General features: G+C 57.1%; 9 protein-coding genes across 10 annotated transcripts; 5 read left to right on the top strand and 4 right to left on the bottom strand.

Annotated features, from left to right (window-relative positions):
- Nucleotides 1-107: 107 nt before the first annotated feature.
- KRP23_13372 (Receptor homology region, transmembrane domain- and RING domain-containing protein 1) lies at nt 108-1,704 on the bottom strand (the record flags this gene model as incomplete). Its single annotated transcript, XM_067884073.1, has 9 exons — nt 108-272; nt 333-468; nt 536-723; nt 799-918; nt 1,007-1,086; nt 1,156-1,294; nt 1,357-1,424; nt 1,499-1,577; nt 1,657-1,704. The coding sequence occupies 9 exons, from the start codon at nt 1,702-1,704 to the stop codon at nt 108-110; spliced, it is 1,023 nt and encodes a 340-aa protein (XP_067738692.1).
- A 1,126-nt stretch (nt 1,705-2,830) lies between these two features.
- KRP23_13371 (putative protein phosphatase 2C 69) lies at nt 2,831-3,981 on the top strand (the record flags this gene model as incomplete). The annotated part of the gene is made up of 3 exons (XM_067884072.1): nt 2,831-2,989; nt 3,062-3,272; nt 3,329-3,981. 3 exons carry the CDS (start codon nt 2,831-2,833, stop codon nt 3,979-3,981), a joined length of 1,023 nt encoding a protein of 340 aa, XP_067738691.1.
- A 295-nt stretch (nt 3,982-4,276) lies between these two features.
- KRP23_13370 (Diacylglycerol lipase-beta) lies at nt 4,277-6,901 on the top strand (the record flags this gene model as incomplete). Of its 2 annotated transcripts, none has more annotated exons than XM_067884071.1 (3): nt 4,277-4,684; nt 4,769-4,904; nt 5,013-6,901. In XM_067884071.1, the coding sequence occupies 3 exons, from the start codon at nt 4,277-4,279 to the stop codon at nt 6,899-6,901; spliced, it is 2,433 nt and encodes an 810-aa protein (XP_067738690.1). The 2 variants fall into 2 exon arrangements, with proteins under 2 accessions (XP_067738690.1, XP_067738689.1); XM_067884070.1 differs by having other exon boundaries at nt 4,769-4,943.
- A 117-nt stretch (nt 6,902-7,018) lies between these two features.
- Nucleotides 7,019-9,421, bottom strand: KRP23_13369 (Myotubularin; the record flags this gene model as incomplete). Its single annotated transcript, XM_067884069.1, has 1 exon — nt 7,019-9,421. One exon carries the CDS (start codon nt 9,419-9,421, stop codon nt 7,019-7,021), a length of 2,403 nt encoding a protein of 800 aa, XP_067738688.1.
- Nucleotides 9,422-10,445: 1,024 nt separating this feature from the next.
- Nucleotides 10,446-11,869, bottom strand: KRP23_13368 (N-glycosylase/DNA lyase; the record flags this gene model as incomplete). Its single annotated transcript, XM_067884068.1, has 3 exons — nt 10,446-11,333; nt 11,397-11,446; nt 11,512-11,869. The coding sequence occupies 3 exons, from the start codon at nt 11,867-11,869 to the stop codon at nt 10,446-10,448; spliced, it is 1,296 nt and encodes a 431-aa protein (XP_067738687.1).
- A 914-nt stretch (nt 11,870-12,783) lies between these two features.
- Nucleotides 12,784-14,597, top strand: KRP23_13367 (Solute carrier family 40 member 1; the record flags this gene model as incomplete). The annotated part of the gene is made up of 3 exons (XM_067884067.1): nt 12,784-12,862; nt 12,927-13,089; nt 13,166-14,597. 3 exons carry the CDS (start codon nt 12,784-12,786, stop codon nt 14,595-14,597), a joined length of 1,674 nt encoding a protein of 557 aa, XP_067738686.1.
- Nucleotides 14,598-15,620: 1,023 nt separating this feature from the next.
- Nucleotides 15,621-16,379, top strand: KRP23_13366 (putative pectate lyase G; the record flags this gene model as incomplete). Its single annotated transcript, XM_067884065.1, has 1 exon — nt 15,621-16,379. The coding sequence occupies one exon, from the start codon at nt 15,621-15,623 to the stop codon at nt 16,377-16,379; it is 759 nt and encodes a 252-aa protein (XP_067738685.1).
- Nucleotides 16,380-16,699: 320 nt separating this feature from the next.
- KRP23_13365 (putative pectate lyase D) lies at nt 16,700-17,449 on the bottom strand (the record flags this gene model as incomplete). The annotated part of the gene is made up of 1 exon (XM_067884064.1): nt 16,700-17,449. The coding sequence occupies one exon, from the start codon at nt 17,447-17,449 to the stop codon at nt 16,700-16,702; it is 750 nt and encodes a 249-aa protein (XP_067738684.1).
- A 1,452-nt stretch (nt 17,450-18,901) lies between these two features.
- KRP23_13364 (putative pectate lyase D) lies at nt 18,902-19,651 on the top strand (the record flags this gene model as incomplete). The annotated part of the gene is made up of 1 exon (XM_067884063.1): nt 18,902-19,651. One exon carries the CDS (start codon nt 18,902-18,904, stop codon nt 19,649-19,651), a length of 750 nt encoding a protein of 249 aa, XP_067738683.1.
- Between the last annotated feature and the right edge of the window lie 318 nt (nt 19,652-19,969).

Below are 19,969 nucleotides of genomic sequence, written 5' to 3'. Positions count from 1 at the left end.
AATGGTTGCCTTTCAGCCAATTATCCTCGTGTCGTATTAAGTACGAATTATGACAATTGCTTTCAAAATTAATTGTGCAACTTCGACTTGATCTGCAGCCTGCAAGCCTAGGAAAACCACTCGCTCCACGCGAAATCGCCACGCTGCTGCGCATTTTGAGACGTCGAGGAACTGTTGAGTGCGGTGCGTTTGGCGGCGATCTCGACGCGACAAATGGGACACGAGTTGCCGATCTGAAGCCACTCGTGCAGGCAGGCCGTGTGGAACATGTGCTGCGTCGAAAGACATTAGTTAGGATTGGATAGCATCGCATAAGCCAATGAGACTCGTACCTGGCACGGCATCCGCGTGACCCTCATGCCAATCGACATGTCCACTTGGCAGATAACGCACTCCCGAGCGTCCTTCCGCACGATGATGTCCGCCGAGACGCTTTTGTCTTGGTTGCCGCGGAGAAACTCCACAAATCTACACGTGGAAACGTGTTAGTTGCTCACTTTACCAGCAGAGGCCATGAGCAGAATGCTGTGCGTACCCTTTGCCGTGTTTTGCACTCATCATGAACGCAGGAATCGTCACGTGCTTGCTGTCGCCGGTTGAATCCGTCATGGTATACGGCCACACATCGACTGTCTGAATGATAATTACACCTGCAGCTCCGGCGGCTTGAGCACGAAGAACCTTGCGAGCAAACGTACACCCTCCGCGTGCCATCACCACGATCTAGATTAAAACAAACGAACCAGCTCGAGTGAGTGAGGGGAGAAAACTCGACACTAATATCCTGCAAGTCCTCACCTTGTCGCTCATTTCGTTAGCATTTTGAAAGGGTTTGGCTCCGTCGAACGGGTCACCGACCACTACATTACGCTCCTTAAGTGACTCGCACGGACCGAAGTTCCCCGGCACAGCGATCACCTAGCTCAACATGTAGACAGAGCAGCAACGACGAGTTAATCTCCCTTCCCCTTAGTCAAGTCGCGGCACTCAGCCACAAGAAACTCACTTCGCCCTTGATACCCTTCACAATGACAGCCACCTCAACTGTCGATGACTGATCCGCCACGAAGGACCCCAAATTGTTCACTGTTCCCATCACACCAACATTAACCAACTCTACTCATCATCAGCCGCAAGAGAATATCATTCTCTTACCCGCCTCATCCGACGCGGGTCGACGCGCCCCTGTGTCTCCCCCATTCCAATCATCGCCGACCTGCGATAGTAAACGCATCACCATCGTCTGCAGTTCCTGCACACTCGTCTCAGCCCCGAACAGCGCATCGGTTGTGCTCTGCGTGCATCTATTGCGTCAGAATAGTACTCCATGACCCCCTCAAGAATGGTGGCAAGTACCTGTCCCGCTGCCGCTGGCTGCTGTGGACGCTCCAGCTCGCAACCACAGATCAAGCACCGCTTGCCATCTATACCAGCCAAAAGCAGCCACATAAGTCAGTCCTCCATAGCAGTTCAGTGGCGTTTGATACTCCTCCCCCACCTGACGTCGTGGCTTGGGGCGCTTCGTTGCAATCTCTGCAGAAGAGTTCGGCAGCCGACGTCGTAGCGGTCGCGGTAATCTGTCATAACGCACAGCAATGGGCGAGGTCAGGCCTCGTAGTACATCGTCGAGCACGGGAGTATGCTCAATCCACGTACGTCGCCTCCGGGTGGGCCCGTGAACGCCAAGTCATCGAACGAGGCCATCGTCCGAAAATGTAAATGTGATACAGACGATCGACTTGGACGGGTACCTGTTCAAACCGATCAGATGTACCCATTATAGTGTCGCCATGGGCTGCTTCGCTAGCGTATGCGTGCATGCTGGCGCTGTCCACTGGAGGCTCTTGCTGGGATTCTCTCCAGCGAGCGGAAACATGGGCCACCAATCAGCGCCGCGGAGACTTAGTCGTTGGCTGCGAGATCAAGCAACCACGAGGACCAACACTGGTGTTGACTTGATGCATGCAAGTCACGATTACGATGGTCTCGCCCAGGGAAGCACGCAGTTGCAGTTGTTGTGACACGGGTTTGCAGCGACGGGTCTCTAGATGTAGAGTGTTGGTGGCCGATTTTGACCGCAGATCTGCGATGCAGGGCCGCGGATCCCGCGGCGGGAGCCCAAATATCTTGTCTCGGCCGCAGAGCTGGCCACGAATGCCGCTAAAATTCCTGTGCGCCGCGGGGACCGATGCGGCGCTCACCGAGCTTTTTTCGGGAGCCTGCGACTTGCCCAATGTCGCCTAGAGTGAACGTCGTCGGAACGAATTAAAAAGTTGGAGCGCGGCGAGAGATCGGCATTGGTGGTTCGTCTGCTGCGTCGAGCGCTGGTCACCACGAGCTGTCTGGCCCAGACTCTGGGCGGCGGGCTCGTTCAGGGTACAGCTCGCGTCAAGTCGCGTGCCGGATGGTTCTGCGTCACTAGGAAGCGGCGACGGGGTATCTTGAGATTCCCGGGCTCCTGTCGCCATTTTGCCTGCAGTCCAACGCTCGCCAGCCCGGCACAGAGAGGGTTGAGAGGGCTGGGGCCCTTGCGCCACTAGGACAGGGGTGCCGAGCCCCCTTTATCGCTCCATGGCATGCGGGGCATTCCCAACGCTCGACTTGCAGCGAGGATGTGGCCTGCCTGCTTTCTACCGTGCGCCGTCCAGCGTTGCAACGCCCACAAACCCGCCGAGCCGAGCCGTGATCAGCGTGTGCAGCGCCGGGCGCTGACTTGTTTTGCAAGCACGAGCTGTCGAGGGGTGTCATTACGCTTTTTGCGCTCTAGAGCACACATCGCAGCGTTGCACCTCTTTGCACCCCTTCAAGTCCAACAACTACAGACGCAGCCATGACCGGAGTCGAGCTGCGCCACAAGCGCAAGCAGCCGAGCTCCATGGCCGACGAGCTGGACGCCGCCAGCCCCGCTACCAAGCAGCTCGAGACAGACGACATGTACGACGTACCCGTCGGCATCGCCACCGACCGCGGAGGCAAACTCAACCAGGAGGTGCGTCCTCAATATACACCACACAGTGCCCTTTCACTCTTGTACTCACCTTCGCATGTTGTATCTCCACAGGACGCATACTTCATCGGCGGCAAGGTCGTCGAGCGACTCACACTGAACGGCTACTCCAGTTCCGCAAGCGGCTGCTTCGGCATCTTCGACGGCCACGCTGGAGATCGCGCCTCGCGCTTCTGCGCCGAGAACATCTTCCCGCGGATCCTCGAGCAGCTCACCACAGAGTCCACCGTGAACGACGCCATTACAAACGCCGTCCGGGCACTCGGTACGCTCGGCAAGCTGCTCCTTGTGTGTAACCTAGGCTAACATTTCTTCCTCCAGATGCTGACTTCTGCACTATCGCTCGCAACAATTCCAACTCCACACTCGCCGCTGCCGCGCGGAGAAGCCACGGACGCTCGTTCGCCACGGACGACGGCTCCACGCTGCTCGTCGCCATGGTGCGCGATGGCCTCCTACACGTCGGCAACGTCGGCGACTCCCGCGCCGTGGTGGTCACCCGCAACGGAGACGCCATCGCCATGTCGTTCGACCAGAAGCCCAACCGCAAGGACGAGCGCGAGCGGCTGGAAGCCAAGGGCGCGTTCGTCACGGGCAAGCCCGACTTCATGTACAAGGTGTGGCCTCTGAAGAAGATGCTGGACGTCCCGCGTGTGAACGGCCAGCTGGCCGTGTCGCGCTCCATCGGGGACCTGTCGCTCAAGACCTACATCTCGTGCGACCCGGAGGTGCAGACCCGCAAGATCTCCAAGAACGACCGGTTCCTCATCCTGGCGACCGATGGCCTCTGGGACGTCGTTACCAACAAGATGGCGGCTCAGCTCGCGGCCAGGTTCAAAGACCCACAGGCTGCCGCGGACGCTCTCGTCGCACTTGCACTCGACCGACACACGGTCGACAACGTAACAGTCATGGTCGTGAAACTCGAAGCGTACGACTTCACCACCAGCCGCACGGACGTCAGCAACGACTGAGCTGGCACACACACAGCGAGTCGCATCGGGACGCTCGCTACTTCTACGCTAGCCACAGTTATTTAGTCTGTCCTTAATGTTAATGCTGAGTTACTTCATCCGTCCGGCCAAATGCTTTGTTGCCTTTGTTGCCTTCGTCGGAGAAAAATCCATCATCCAGTCCACCAGTCACTATTACCTCGCAACAATGCCACCCCTTTTCCTGCAACATATGGGTTGCTATTTCCGGGTTAGGCGGTACTCTCCCTTCTCAAGTCTCATTTTCGCATACACGAGCCAAGTGGGACGTGCCTCGATGCCGGCGCTCGAGGTGTTCGGGCGCCGCAGCCGCGTGGTGGGCAGCGACGACCTGTTCTGCCCCGCGACGTTCCTGCTGCTGTATCAATTGCCGCTGGCGCTGCTGTGCGTGCTGTACGCGAGCGTGTGGCGGCGCTGCTCGTCCACGTCGCTGGACGACCGCGGGCTCCCGTTCTGGTACATTCTGGGCGCGGCGCCGCTGCTGTTCTTCCGCGGGTGCATCTACCTCATGATCATGCACGTGTCGGCCAAAGGGACCATCGTGGACCACGAGCGCCGCGTGCTCATGCCGCGCATGCTGCAGGTACATGCGCTCTGGTCCGTTGTGCTCTTCGCCTACGGACTCGCGGGCGTCTGCTGCTGGTTCTACCGAGACATGTGCCACCCGGACGCGCGCTTCGTACTGGTAAGGGCGGATCTTTTTATAGATGGCTACTTTTGAGCGGTTATTTTTAGAGCTGATCGGTGATTACTGCGGTGGAATGATTAGGCTGTGGGTGGGTTCCTCGTGGCGGAAGTGAGCTTCACCTTCTCGCTCGGCGTATGCATCTTGGGCGACGTACCGCCTGAGGATCTGATCGACCAGGAGAAACCTCCAGTGGTGGCCGACACGCTGGACTCTTATGGTAACGCTGTTAATTCTGAACGCCAATCGTTATTGGACGGTACGTTGGGCCTGGAGACGGCCAACGGGGGGACAAACTTCACTGATCGATTTTTTGTTGCTCTTGTAGAGGCGGAGCGCGCGGTGCCGAGCTCCGACGTGTATGTGCCGCATAGTCAGCGACTTTGGAAACAGCGATGCACGCGCTGCTGCATGTGCTTGCGCTGCTTCACGTGCAACTTGTTCGGAGGCGCTGGAACTCGCCACGACAGCATGTCCGTGGTGGCAAAGGTGTTCTCGAGGCTCTTCTATGGTAGTCCAGATCTTGTGATATCAGATATTGTTGCAGGTTTTGTACTGTTGGCTGCGGTTCAGGCGTACGAAGACCATCACGAGGTCGTCGCCACGTCCCCACACAGAGAAGGAGACGAAGAAGAGGAAGAAACACTGGGGAAATTACGTGCTCGAATTCGCGCTAGCACGAGCAAGATGAATTTACTGGGCGACCGCGCTGCGGCTGCTGGAACCATCACAACTTCGACGTCGTTGGTATCGACGTCATCACTAGTGTCGACGGTGGACGACGAGGAATCAAACCGGTTCGTCTCGATTGATATCCCGTCTTCGATAGAGTCCCAAGAGCAGCAGCAAATGAAGAAGGAAGATCCTAGGTTCGAGAAGTCGAGCAAGGCCTTCTACTACCATCCGTCGGACCCGCACCTCAATGACGTGGAGCTGACAGGAAGACTGAAGGAACTGGCGCACTTCTCGAAATATGCGATCGGTATCTACGGGTGGATGCTTTACGTGTGGTCTCACCCGTGGACGGGCACATTTGGACTAGCGTTTTCTTGCCTTCGTCGGAATTTGGCATGGGTGCATGGGGACAACTGGTTCCATCTGGGGCAAACGGCACTACAGCTTGAAACCAAGATTCGCAGTGACGACATTGTATATGCGAGTTTCCGCAACTCGGTCTACCAGCCAGCTTTTGCCGTGATGCTTGACCACGAGCGCAAGGAGGTTGTTATTGCGATCCGTGGCACGTTATCTCTTGAAGACTGCCTCACGGATGCCATCGCTTACGGCATGTCCATGGATGATGTGGCTGATCGCTGGGGGTGTGAGGGTACCGGTGAATATGCACACCAAGGTTTCCTTACTTGCGCCGAGTCGGTGTGCCTGGAGCTCAATCGTCTCGGCATCCTTGAAATGCTATTTGACGAAAAGTCTACAGCGAGCATTGCGACCAGTGGAGTGAACGTGTGTGAGCGTGGTGCGTACCACGACTACGGACTTGTTCTTACAGGCCACTCACTTGGAGCCAGCACCGCCGTATTGTTGTCGGTGATGTTACGCCCCAAGTATCCGCAGCTTCGCTGTTTCGCGTTTAGTCCACCCGGCTGCACCATGTCTCCCAGGCTTGCAAAACGGTGCGCAGCCTTCACAGACTCAGTTGTGGTAGGTGACGACATCATCGCTCGATCATCCCTCACGTCGGCTGAGGAATTGCGAGACCATGTGCTCGACCTGATTGGCAGGAGCAAGGTAAACAAGGCCGCTATCCTACGGCAAGTCATTTCTTGGCGCAACCCTGATGAGCTGCTGCACAGAGGCTCGGATGAGCGCGGTGCATTTGACGACGACGGCGATGGCAATGAATCCTCGCGTGTTCGCTCTCCCTTCATAGCGCACCTGTCCAATTACCGCACCATGCTGCAGCGCATCCAGGAATCGGAGCCGATCCACGAGCTGACAATCCCAGGGCGTGTTGTGCATCTCAAGCGCGTGGTGCGCGCCAAAGGAGCAGCCGGGTGCTGGGTGTGCTGCCGTCCCGGAGGTGGCGGCATCTGCTGCACCGCGCGTACCAACTACCGCTTCGCGTGGGCTACAGAAGGCCAGTTTAGCAAGATCCGCATCGGACGCACCATGCTGGACGACCATTTCCCAGACAAAGTCCACTACGTGCTTCAGGACTGCGTCAAGCGCATGCGCAAGCACGAGCACGAGTGTCTGTAGGATTGATTGATCATATTTAGTGGGCAGGATGCCAGACTTGTTAATGCGAGCAGGGCAGGCTACATGACATGTATTTGCATGAAATGGAATGAAGGCTATGCACTTTTACTTCGTCATTTATCGCGGCGTGCGGCCACATACGACGCATTGAAGGACGTCGACCGCGTTCGTCTTCGTACACAAGCTACACGTCCACGCTTCTGCTTGTGTAAGTTGCTGCAGTGGAGCTGGCATTGGGGGTGGCAATACCTGTGCCACATCATTGCTACTGATACTGCTGATGCTGCTGGCGCTGCTAGAATACAGATACCCATCGGAGCTGCTTTGCTGGTACCGAACGGGTGTATCAGGCTGCGAGGCTTGCTGGAGGCGCATGTCCGCTTCCGACCTAGCCGAGTACAATGGCGGATACGACACGGGCGCTGGCTTCGGTGGGGGAGCTGTAGCAGCACGCAGCTCGTCCTCCAAGACTCGAATTCGCTGCAACGCCGCCGCCATGGCAACTTCAAGGTCTTCCTGCCCACCACTGGACGTCTCGGTACTATCGCCCGAGTCGTCTGCTGCATACGTTGGTGGGCTTGGGTTGCCTGGGGGCGAGGCTGGGAACGGAGCACCTCGAAAGTAGTAAGAGGTCCATAGCGTGACTTGGCGCAGCACAGCCGTCGAGTCCGGCAGAAGAGCGCTTGTGCTGCTGGCGCGGTAGAACGGATTCACAAAGCGGTCGCCTTGAAGCAAGAGCGTGTACAGAGAAGGCGTTCGCTCACGGACGCTCCAGGAACTGCGCTCGCGCTCACAGTTGCCGAGGAAAGTGCCATATTTTCCTGAAAAGAGCGCGTCCGCCATGGTTTCAAGCAAGCGCTCGTTGAACTCAAAGTACGTCGGGAAGATGCGGATAAGCTGCCACACGCAGTCCAAGAACTGCAAGAAAATAGGTGCCTGCTGGTCGTCGTCATCTTCAGCTTTGCCGGGTGCAACACGATCCTGGAACTTGTGTCCTGGACGAACCCACTCCTTCTCGATCACCTCCAAAAAGCCTCGACGCGTGCGATAATGAGCGTCGACCAACAACTGCGCAAGTCCACACAGCTGCGCCGTACGATCCCAGCCGTCACTGCAGTGCACAACTACGGTTGTGGCTTGGGCCTCCATGGCGCGTGCCACCTGCAGAGCTCCACTCAGGACGCGGCGTATGTGTGAGAGCCACTTTGTATCTTCGACGCGTGACCCCCACGACAGATCCATGGACTCCGTGTTGTTCGTCTGAGCTGTGAACCCACCGAGCCCACGAACAGCCTCAATACTCTCGCGCATCGCGTGGATGTTCCCGATATTCAGGAAAGTCACCCGCGCATGAGCGAGATTCCCGCTTTCAGTGCCACCACCTGTGAGATTATTCACGCGTGCGTTCAACTCCGGGCGGCAGTCAGCGATCCAAATCTTGCGGGTCAGGTTCCCCTTGTACAGCGACGTCGCACCCGACGACGCACGGGCAATGTGGAGCAAATACTGTTCGTCGGCGGGGTTCTGGGCATGCAAAATCCCGCGCTTGGGCTGCGCACACCGCCACAACGCAGCTCCATTGTGCGCGTGCACGTAGCTGCAAATCGGCAGTCTCCCCTTGGACCGAAACGAAGCCACCGCCCCCACCTCCGAGTCGCTAGCAGCTGCAGGCACCACAAGTTGCCGCGGGTACGTCGGGCACATGGCGAACGCCGCATTGAGCTCCGTCACTCTGTACGCGCTGCTCCCTTGCTTCAGTGCAACCCCCATCCTTGCAAAGTCCTCGTACACATCATAAAGGCTATGCGCCTGAAGATCCTCCTGCGTCGGCCCCATCGACGTAAAAGCAAACAGACTCAGTGGTGAGTCCACGTAGGCGTACCGGTTCAACGCCGGCAGTAGCCTGGCCACATCTCCTCCGAGCGTCCAGGACCGTAAGTCCTTAAACTTGACCACGAGCCTCGTTGGTGTCAACAAGCCTCCGCTCCCGTTGTTATACGAGCTCAAGGACCTGGACGCCGATGCCGTCGCTTGAGGGTACGACAGCCTGGCCACAGCTGCTCTGGGCATACCCCGCAGTGCCGTATCCAGCAGTCGATGAAAGCCTCCAACGCCCCTCAACGAAGAGCTTTGGGGCTCGAACCGGAGCCGGAACGTCGTGATGTGGAGCGCTCCGGGGATATCCGGGAGGTTTAACGCCCCCGGGAACACGAAAGAGCAACCCACGGTCGTGACTACAGCCTCTCCCGGTAGCGAATGGAGACCATTATCACCGGGCAGAGCTGAATTCATTGGGGACATGTCGAAGGACGAGGAAGAAGAGGAAGAGGGAGAAACTTGAGGCATTGAGACGCTGGAGACGCTTGACGCGGGGGACGCGGCCAGCGACTTGGGCGCCAGCGCCATGACGCGAGCCATACGCGCGTGGTGCGAGCACTGGCCCGAAGAGTCCGTGGCGGGGGACGAGCAGCGCGCTCCCGTGTGGGTCACGGCCGTACAGGTGCCGGCAGGGGAAGCCATCGATACGCCGTCTTTGATGATGCAAATGTGAAATTGTAGCCAATCGTGACAATTTCGACAAGTTGAAGTGATTTTTTCAAACGAATAAGAAGGCTAGAGCTATCGTGATTGTTGTAGCTGCTGAGGCAGTGGAGGCGGAGGAGGTGACTCGAGTATCGGGTCGATTGGGGGCTGGCATGGTGTTGTCGCTGGAGCTGCTTGAATTCGACATTGGATTGAAACTTGAGGTTGAGGAACTGGTGCTTGGAGTCCAAGTCGGACTGGAAGTGGTCGACGTGCTGCTGCCGTCGTCGCATTGCTCCGTGTCGCTGCGTCCGAAGTCCTGCGTCCAGAAGTGGCGGTACAATCCGTCGGGGGTGAACGCGTACGCAGTCCCGAGCATCGTATAGTCTCCGAGGATGTTGTGGCGATGGCCCTCGGAGTTCATCCAGGCGTCCATGACTTCGGTCACGTCTGCCTGCCCCGCAGCCACGTTCTCCGCGACGCCTCGCCAGTCGTACCCGGCGTCGGTGGCTCGCTGCGACATGGTGGAGCCGTCGGAGCCGGTGTGGTTCATGAAATTGTTGGCGGCTTGGTCGTCCGAGTGGCGCTGGGCGGACGCCTGCAACTTGCTGTTCGTGCAGAGCGGAGACAGTCCCTGTGCGCCTCGCTCCAGGTTCACGCGCTCCAACATGAGCCCCACGTAGTCGGAAGACTGCGTGTACGTCTGCAGTCGACGAGCCCCGTCATCGGCTACTGAGACCGAGCCGGTCGTGCAGAGAAAAAATGCGAGCGCGGAGAAGAGCTTTACTGGCATGCTTCCCGTGGGGATCAATTGAAAGTGACGCATTGAGATTATGAACAAACCGCGGCACAGAGATGGCTGCGATACTGGATACCTACCATCTCAGAATCCACCAGAGATTAATAAAGCGTGGCCTCCCCGTAATCGAGTGCTATCCATCAGCAATGGCCGACAACCGTCTTTGCTACCGGGAGTGTCATACGGCACACAAAATAGTGTACCTGCATAGCAGTCGACCACCTAAGCACCTTTTGCCACGCCGGTCTTCCGCTTCGTAATTGCCTTCGGAGAAGCAGTCTTTGACTTGCGCTTGGCGGGGCTTTTGTTCGACTTCTTCTTCTCTTCACCCGGCAGCTCAGGCCTGAAGGCCGAGAGATCTCCAGCGAACAAAACACTGTGAGCCCAGCCAGCTTGAGGCGCGAATCGAGTTCGGAACAGGTCGCCGACCATGCGGTACACGGTCGGCGTGATACTCTTCCGGTCGCTAAGACTCGGGTCCAGCTCGCGACACGCAATCTGCCACACGTGGGTGTCTACAGGGATGGCCTCTAGTTTCTCCAGCGAAAAGAGCGCCACGCAGTCCGCCACTTTGCGCCCGACACCTGCAAACACCATCAGCTCGTCCTGATAATCATAGTATGATGCCTCCTCCTCCTCTTCGTTTCCCCCAACGCTGACTTTACTCGACGTCCGCTTCAGCTTCTTCACTTTCCGTTGAACGGCCTTGCCGTCACGGATGCTGTCCAGATACGAAGCACCACCAAGCTCCTGCAGCAGCTTCGCAGTCTTGACGATGAAAGCCGCGCGATAGCCGAACCCCAGAGCTCGCAGCGTGGCCTCTTCACACTTTTCAGCTAGCGTGTCAACTGATGGGAACGCGTAGAAGTAATTGTGCGTCTCCTTTTGGCCTTCAGACTCTCCTTCGTAGATCAAGTCGCCGTAAGTCGCCTTGAGCTTGTCCACCATCCCCTGGATACGGGAGATGTTGTTGTTCGAGGAGCAGATGAACGAGAACAAGCACTCGACGGGGTCCTGCCGCACGATCCGCAGTCCCCTTAGCCTCGAGATAATGTCCGTCATCCGATCGGGTGTCGTCGTCCAGCGCTCGTACAAAGGATCAGCTGCCACCTACAGCATCAAGGACTTCATCAGCTAGGACCTCTTTTTCTCTTCTACTGGTGCACAGCTTACATCTAAGCGGAAGTAGTGCGTTAACTCTTCAACTCCCTCCTCTATTGGCACTGCACACACGACAAAAACTCTGCGATTAGCTTGAGTTCATACAGCATTTTGCAGTCGTACGTACAGTCCGACGGATGGAGGCATCGGAACTGCACAATGTCGCTACGCTCTCGCAATGCAAACACCCGACGCCCCACAACTCCCAGCCACGTTGCCACCGCCTCTGGGTGCCTTCTCCAGGCAAAAACTTGTCCGGACTCCAGTGTGAGGTTGCAGCAGAGCTCCCGAGAGCTGCAGAGCGGCATCCAGCCGTCAGAATCCATTTTCTCCGCTTTGACTGCGGATTTTAGGGCGGGGATTGCTGCAGAAGTCGCAGAAGTGGATGGCGAAGCGAGGTGGGGAGAGATCGCATCCGAGAGCTCGACTTTGACGGCGTGCAATGCTCGGGACGTGGAGTTGAGCAGGCGAGCGGAGCGCCTCATGGTTGGATTGCGGGAATGATGGTAACTTGGTGTGCTGTTTGCGTAACGTAGCCACCTTTTGTTCGTCACCAATTCGGTGATGAACAATGTACACTTCAACAAGTCCCAATCAACAATGTTTCCTACGTGAACTGGTAATAGTATGTTTCCCCCTGACACGTGACTTGGTAGAATTGGTACTTACATTGACGTCACCTTACGGTATGTACATGTAATCGCAAGCACAACTATTTCCCCGTAGGCAAGGCATGGCCGCAGCAGTGCGCAGTAATGGGGCAACAGGAGCCACGTCTTCCTCTCATTCGTGATACATATCAGCATGCTGAGTGCAACAGGTTCCTCGCCAGCCCTCACCGAAAAGCTCCCACACAGTACTTCTTGAATGCGTCTGTTATAGACTAAAGAGCACATGTGTACCAACCTAGAGCTCGTGGAGATGACGATCGTTCGAGCTTGCACAAAGTATTGCTTCTACCACAAGGACCTTCCTTATAACATGTAAGTCGTGAATCGACTCCAATCGAGAATGAAATCCTTGCACACACTTGTGACGCTTTCGAACTCGTCCGCAATATCGTTTCTGCTGAAAACTTAGGGCTTGTTCAAGCTCTAAAGCATAGTTTCTGGTCTCCACCGCGGAGCATTCGTCCTCCCCTGCAAGGTCGGACGCACTGCCCTCTATTCCCAAGATTCGGTCGCTATCACCATTGGCTCGAGGCATCGCGCTGTACAATGCCCGCAGGAATGAACGATGACGTCGCCGAATGAGTAAAGGTGATTAACGGCTCCTTACCACCAACGCTTGCTCCAGTTCAGTGCGCTCCACAAAACGTCTACTGCCACACAACGCTACCAAAGCGGTCGTGATCGATCCTCCAGCACCACCACATTCGCTTTTGCGCAGTTCGACGCACATGTTCAAGATGGAGGCGACCGTATTCGTGTGCCTGGTCATGGGCCTCATCAGCGCGTTGCTCGCGCTCGACAGTGCAGGTGCCAGAACCATCCCTGCATCCCTGTCATTGAGCGCCACTCACGTCAATATTCCATTGCGCAGCTTGTGTCGCAGGACTCGAACACGCCTGCTTGGTGCCTCCACCTGCCAACATGGTCACCCTGATCCTCAGCACCGTGACGCTCGTGCCTGTGGGGGCGTGCCTCATCACCGCGTGGGTGGACGCCCGTGACGTAGCCAATGGAGAGCAGCAGCCGCTGCTGAGGTATCCAAACCACTTGATCACCAGTGTGTCAGTCGCCAGTCATGCTAATTTGTTGTGTTTCATTCGGTTCCAGCAGTGGAGCGGACGCGGCGACAACGCGGCCTCGACGCGTCATCACGTACCTGTACGCTGGCCACCTGCTGTCCGCCTGGGGCGACCGCATGTGGGGCTTTGCAGTGCCCATCTTGTTCATGGACATCTTCGTGGACACGCTGCTGCCGAGCGCCGCCTTCTCGCTCGCCATGTACGTCGTCTGCATCTTCATGATCCCGACGGTGGGCCACCACTTGGACCGCTGGAACCGCTGGTCCGCCATGAAGTACGCCATCATCCTGGAGAACCTCATGATTGTGGTCAACTCCGTTATCCTGGCCTTGATTCTGCTCGTGACGAACGCCGATGGCGTGCACAAGCCCGAGTGGACGTGGACGCTCGCTCTCATGTTTGCGGGCACGTTGGTCTGCGGTGGAGTGGGCCAAGTGCTCAATGACGCGCAGACGCTGGGCATCGAGCGCGACTGGGTGGTGGTCATCGCTGGAGCAGACAATTCCACGGCTCTTGCCAAGCTCAACACGACCATGAGACGCATCGATCTGAGCTGCAACATTCTCGGCCCCATGGCCTTTGGTTTTATCGTGGACTTCGCGGGCAGTGATGCCACGACTCGTGCCATGGTGGGGGCTGCCGTGGTCGGGCTTTGGAACCTCATCTCGATGCCGCTCGAGTACTGCATGACGCACGACGTTTACCACCTTGTGCCAGAGTTGGCTGTTCGCGCTCATCACGAGGACGAAGGCGACGACAAGGATAACAAATCATCGCCCTCGAGCGACGCCGAGCTGGGAACGCTGGCCCGGTATGCCAAAATGTGGGCAAACTACGTCAAGCACCCCGTGTACCTCGTGAGCTTTTCGTTCTGCGCGCTGTACATGACGATTCTGAGCGGTGGCGCGCTCAACACGGCCTATCTGAAGTGGCGCGGCGTGTCCAACGCGCTTCTGGGTGCGAGTCGCGGAGCTGGCGCCGTCGCGGGCCTAGTGGGAACTCTCATCTTCCCCTGGCTACGAAGCAAAATGAAGCGAGTGGAGCGCGTAGCTGTCCTGAGTGTGTGGCTCTTTTGGCTGTGTCTGGCCCCAGTGCTGTTGGCGTTCCTGTTCACGGGCGAATCGATCGTGTCCGACTACGTCATGCTGACCTGCGTGGTGGTGTCGCGTGCTTGGCTCTGGAGCACGGACCTGGCCGAGACGCAGATCATGCAGGAGTGGATCTCGCCGAGCCAACGCGGAGCCATCAACTCCATGCAGACGGCCACGTACCAGTTCTTCTTCATTCTCATCCTGCTGACCGGCGTGGTGTTCCACGACCCGCACCAGTTTGAGGCCCTCGTGGTGTTTTCGCTGGCTGCGGTGTTCGCTTCAGCGGTGGGCTTCACGTTTTGGGACATCAAGTACGGCCGCCACCGCGACATTTACGTTTCTACAAGGTCTGCGTCGCCGACGAAGGTGTAGACATTGCCACCGCCTGCCAGGAGGATTCTTAGGACGAATTTCCAACGAGTAGGGCTCCTACGCAGCGCTTTAGATGCTTTATCCACTCAATAACATCGTACTTTTGCCAGAAGCGACTTGACTCTCTTGCCTATCAAAGCCGTCGCGATAGTTGAGCGACAGCGCAGTCATCTAAACGGACTGGAGATGCCATTGCATTACGTACATGTACTTACGCTGGTATTGTGCTCGGCACATCCTTCGACAGTCAACTTCCCCACCACCATCTGCAGGCTGTTTGTTGCTGCATCGTGATCAGCTCATGATTCTTTAAGCAATGCTTTAATCGCCCATGACGCGATTGAAATTTAGTCGTTTCGACTAGAGCTCAACTCAACTCAGCCAGCAAACCAGCTAAGGCGATCCATTTCCATCGTGCTCGCCTTGCAATGGACAGCGATCGCCACATCCAATCGATATGAAGCGAGGCGGGCGACCGACCACCAGCGTGAGAAGGGGGCTGCATCGTGGTCAACTACCGTGGCCAGCACTAGCGAAAAGCGTTGCGAAAAAGGCCCGCGGTGTCGCGACGAAAGGTTTCGTCAACTGAACATACCCGGCAAGACGAGAGCTCCAAGCGCGGTGAAAGCAGTTCTATCTGTTGATTCACGACGTACGTCACGTTTGTGAGCCGGTCGTCGACCTCAGAGGCTGCTGCTATCGGCAGTGAAGCAGAGTTGAAGACGGCCAAGGTGGTGTAGACAGCTGATAGTCGCAAGAGGAGCATCGAAGCCCCGAGATCTGTCGAGCACGGGCACCAAAGACGACAAGTACGAGCAGCGCACTGCTACCATCGTTGAGCCGTACGAACAGCTGGACATGCCGGTCGTATCCTCCATCGGTCAGCTCTTGTCGTCCCCAGTAGCGCCATGGTGGTGGAGTAGGCGTCGAGCGCTTCGCTTTTTGCAAGAGGAAGCTGTGCTCATTTCCAATTCTGCCACACTCCGAGCACTCGCCTCCAAGCCTCTCCTCCAAGTCTCCACCATGGTCCACGTCTTCTCCTCCGCCTGGGCCATCGCATTCGCTGTCTGTACCGCCGTCGTCTCTGCGTGGCCCACGAGCACCGGCGACGTCGAGTACAGCGCCGTGTACGTGGTTGCTGCCGGTGAGACGTTCGACGGCGGTCTCAAGACGTACCAGCGCTCGGACATCACTTGCGCCGAGCAGGACGAAGGCGGCTGGCGCGACGCCATGTTCAAGCTCGAAGCCGGTGCCACGCTCAAGAACGTCATCATCGGCAAGAACCAGCGCGAAGGCGTCCACTGCGACGACCACGACTGCACCCTGGAGAACGTTTGGTGGGAGGACGTGTGCGAGGACGCCCTGAGTGTCAAGGGCGGCACCGCCGACAGCGTCACCAACGTACTGGCGTGTGGCGCCAAGGACGCCGAGGACAAGATCATCCAGCACAATGGCTACGGCCACGTCAACATCAACGGCTTCTACGCCGAGAACTTCGGCAAGCTCTACCGCTCGTGCGGCACGTGCGGCAGCATCAAGCGCACCGTGTACCTGAACCACGTGTGGGGCAACAACCCGGAGAACGCGCTGGTCACGGTCAACTCGAACAACGGAGACGTGGCCACCTTCACTGACGACATCCACGTGCACTCGGATGAGGGCAACGACGACATTGTGATCTGCAAGACCACAGCGGCCACAGACGGAGACGAGTCCGAGGTGACCAGCACGGGCGTGTCGGACAACTGCGTGTACGACGCCGACGCGATCGAGTACTACTAAGAGGCAGTAGCAGCGACACAAAGTGATCAGTAGAATGTCTTGCGTAGCTTACAGTCAATGAAAGATGGATGTCACGAACAGCAGAATTCCTGAGCTCTAGCAGTTGTTGAAGAATATCGCACTAAGATCGGGACAAATCGGACTAGAAATCTGACTCACCGACGGGGGCTTCCAGATCAACTTTGTGCCGTGAGCAAGCGGCAAACCACAACATGTATTCGCGGGTGTCACTCGAGTGCACTCGACTTTCAGCCGGTCATCTACTCGCGCACGCAGACACACTACGCTAACCAGACAATGCGCAGTCCAACAAACGCTGCTCAGTAGAACTCGATCTTGTCCTTGTTGAAGACGCAGTTCTTGGACGGCCCCTTGCTCGTGACCTTGGGCTCGTTGCCGTTCGTGGACGTCGTGGTCTGGCACACCGCGTTGGCGCCCTTGCTCGAGTGCACGTGGATGTCGTCGGTGAAGGTGGCCACGTCGCCGTTGTTGGCGTTCACGGTCACGAGACTCACCTTGGGGTTGTTGCCCCACACGTGGTTCAGCGCCACAGTGCGCTTGATGTTGCCGCACGTGCCGCACGAGCGGTAGAGCTTGCCGAAGTTCTCGGCGTAGAAGCCGTTGATGTTGACGTGGCCGTAGCCGTTGTGCTGGATGACCTTGTCGTCGGCGTTCTTGGCGCCACACGCCAGCACGTTGGTGACGCTGTTCTTGTTACCGCCCTTGATGCTCAGCGCGTCCTCGCACACAGCCTCCCACCACACGTTCTCGACGGTGCAGTCGCTGTCTTCGCAGTGGACGCCCTCGCGCTGGTCGGGGCCGATGATGACGTTCTTGAGCTTGGCTCCGGGCTCCAGCTTGAAGACGGCGTCGCGCCAGCCTCCCTCCGACTGGCCCTGGCACTTGAGGTCGGAGCGCTGGTACGTCTTCATACCGCCGTCGAAGGTCTCCCCCTTCTTGATGATCTTGACGCCGTTGAAGCGGACGCTGCCCTTGCTGGTGGGCCAGGCCGAGGAGACCGAAGCGGCGGCGGCGAGCACGGCGCAGAGGAGTGAGATGGTACGAGCCATGATGGGGTAGTAGGCTTGGTCTTGTGTTGGTGGAGGTGTGTGAGTTGTAGAAAGCAAGTTGCAGAATGAGAGAGGAAGCGGACAGCGAAAGGAGTGTTGAGTAGGCTGGGCAGTGCAAGGAGGTGGAGCTCGTGGGCCTGATAGCTGCTGTGCTCCAGAGATTTCGCTGTTAGGACAGGACTGGTGAGCTGATCAGGGCGGTAAATGGCGTCAAGTTGCACTGTCCGTACATTTCAATCGTTGCATCTGCGTTTGCGTTTATTTCATCGCCCTTTACCAGTCAACGATTTCAAGACGTATTCGTACAAACTGACTGCGTGTGTTTGGGAGATGTGTCTCTGCACATGACGCGTTGCAGCCCACCCACAGAGAAAGGTTTTAATTGCAGGTAGCGATGCTTTGAGGTCATGAGCAAAGGGTGTGAGCAGTGGACCTTGAATAAATACATCTCAATGCGACACCTTTGAGCGCGAGTGCACGCACCCTCACAGAGCCCTTCTGGTCGTATGGCTCGACTAACTACCACCGAAGATCGACCGGGATATATTGTTAATACATGTGATTAATGCCATCGAGGTGGTCGAAGTTGTGATTCAACATGCATCAATGACAACAACGACGGTTTGCATAAGATTTTTGCATACACACAGTGAGTTGCAGGACAACGTTGAGGCGCCCGCACTAGTTCTCGCTCGCAAATTTTTGAGAGCGAGCTGCGGTCGACGACAGGCAACACGATCGCGCCATGGACCTAGCAACGGTATCCGGTCGCTTTTACATGGCTGTACAAAAGTAAACGAGATGCGTGCGTGGGTGTTGGTTTCCAGTAAACCACCTGCCTGTCAGGTTCCGTGTTGGCACTCAAGTTGTAGACATCTGGAACCGTTGGAGATGGCATGAAGATGCCACGGAGACTGCTAATGTAGTGTGCAAACCTGGTGAAGATCGGAGCCCGTTCGACTAGTAGAACCGGATTCAGTAGTCGATTGGATTTGCCATACAGAAAAACTACACTCCCAACATCCTTGTGACGGTGGATCGCGCACAGATGCTTTTCGGGCAAGCTCGGGAATCTACAGCAAGATGTCGTGAGCGAAAGTGGTCAATCCGATCCGCCGATCGACGAAGCTCCTGTCAGAAGTAAGTTTGCGCTTTGTAGGCTTGACATCTCGCCGAACTGAGCGCTACAAACTCGACACTACAACATTGCCTTTGGTGCCGTCGTTGGAACCAATTCCACTGTGGGCGTACATAAATATCAATCGCTTTGCTGTTCGAGCATTTCCGTACACGTACCGGTCTCCCACGTGATTGTCGATCCCTGTCCCCCTCTTGGCTTAGAACTGCAAGCCCCTGCGCTTGTTTCTCTACCTGCTTCCTCTCTCATTCTGCAACTTGCTTTCTACAACTCACACACCTCCACCAACACAAGACCAAGCCTACTACCCCATCATGGCTCGTACCATCTCACTCCTCTGCGCCGTGCTCGCCGCCGCCGCTTCGGTCTCCTCGGCCTGGCCCACCAGCAAGGGCAGCGTCCGCTTCAACGGCGTCAAGATCATCAAGAAGGGGGAGACCTTCGACGGCGGTATGAAGACGTACCAGCGCTCCGACCTCAAGTGCCAGGGCCAGTCGGAGGGAGGCTGGCGCGACGCCGTCTTCAAGCTGGAGCCCGGAGCCAAGCTCAAGAACGTCATCATCGGCCCCGACCAGCGCGAGGGCGTCCACTGCGAAGACAGCGACTGCACCGTCGAGAACGTGTGGTGGGAGGCTGTGTGCGAGGACGCGCTGAGCATCAAGGGCGGTAACAAGAACAGCGTCACCAACGTGCTGGCGTGTGGCGCCAAGAACGCCGACGACAAGGTCATCCAGCACAACGGCTACGGCCACGTCAACATCAACGGCTTCTACGCCGAGAACTTCGGCAAGCTCTACCGCTCGTGCGGCACGTGCGGCAACATCAAGCGCACTGTGGCGCTGAACCACGTGTGGGGCAACAACCCCAAGGTGAGTCTCGTGACCGTGAACGCCAACAACGGCGACGTGGCCACCTTCACCGACGACATCCACGTGCACTCGAGCAAGGGCGCCAACGCGGTGTGCCAGACCACGACGTCCACGAACGGCAACGAGCCCAAGGTCACGAGCAAGGGGCCGTCCAAGAACTGCGTCTTCAACAAGGACAAGATCGAGTTCTACTGAGCAGCGTTTGTTGGACTGCGCATTGTCTGGTTAGCGTAGTGTGTCTGCGTGCGAGAGTAGATGGCCGGCTGAAAGTTGAGTGCAATTGCCTACTTCCCTAAACTAAAATAAGCCTCGCATTATGATCTTTCTGCTATCGTCGCCACTTGCAGCACCAGTACATGTACTTGCTTTCGCCGGACATGCGTGGGTTTCATACCTTAAACGATGATGTTTACCGCTTTGACAATGCGCTTCGTGATTGTCAACCAACGACAGAGCTTGATGCAGCGTCTAGTCTTGTGTTCCTGCGCTGTGCATCGCTTGCTGACATCGGTA

Source organism: Phytophthora ramorum (genome assembly GCF_020800215.1).
Source record: "Phytophthora ramorum isolate Pr-102 chromosome Unknown Phyram_PR-102_s0017, whole genome shotgun sequence".
Taxonomy (NCBI): Eukaryota; Oomycota; class Peronosporomycetes; order Peronosporales; family Peronosporaceae; genus Phytophthora; species Phytophthora ramorum.
Note: the sequence above shows the minus strand (reverse complement) of the source record. Positions and strands in the feature narration are given on the sequence as shown.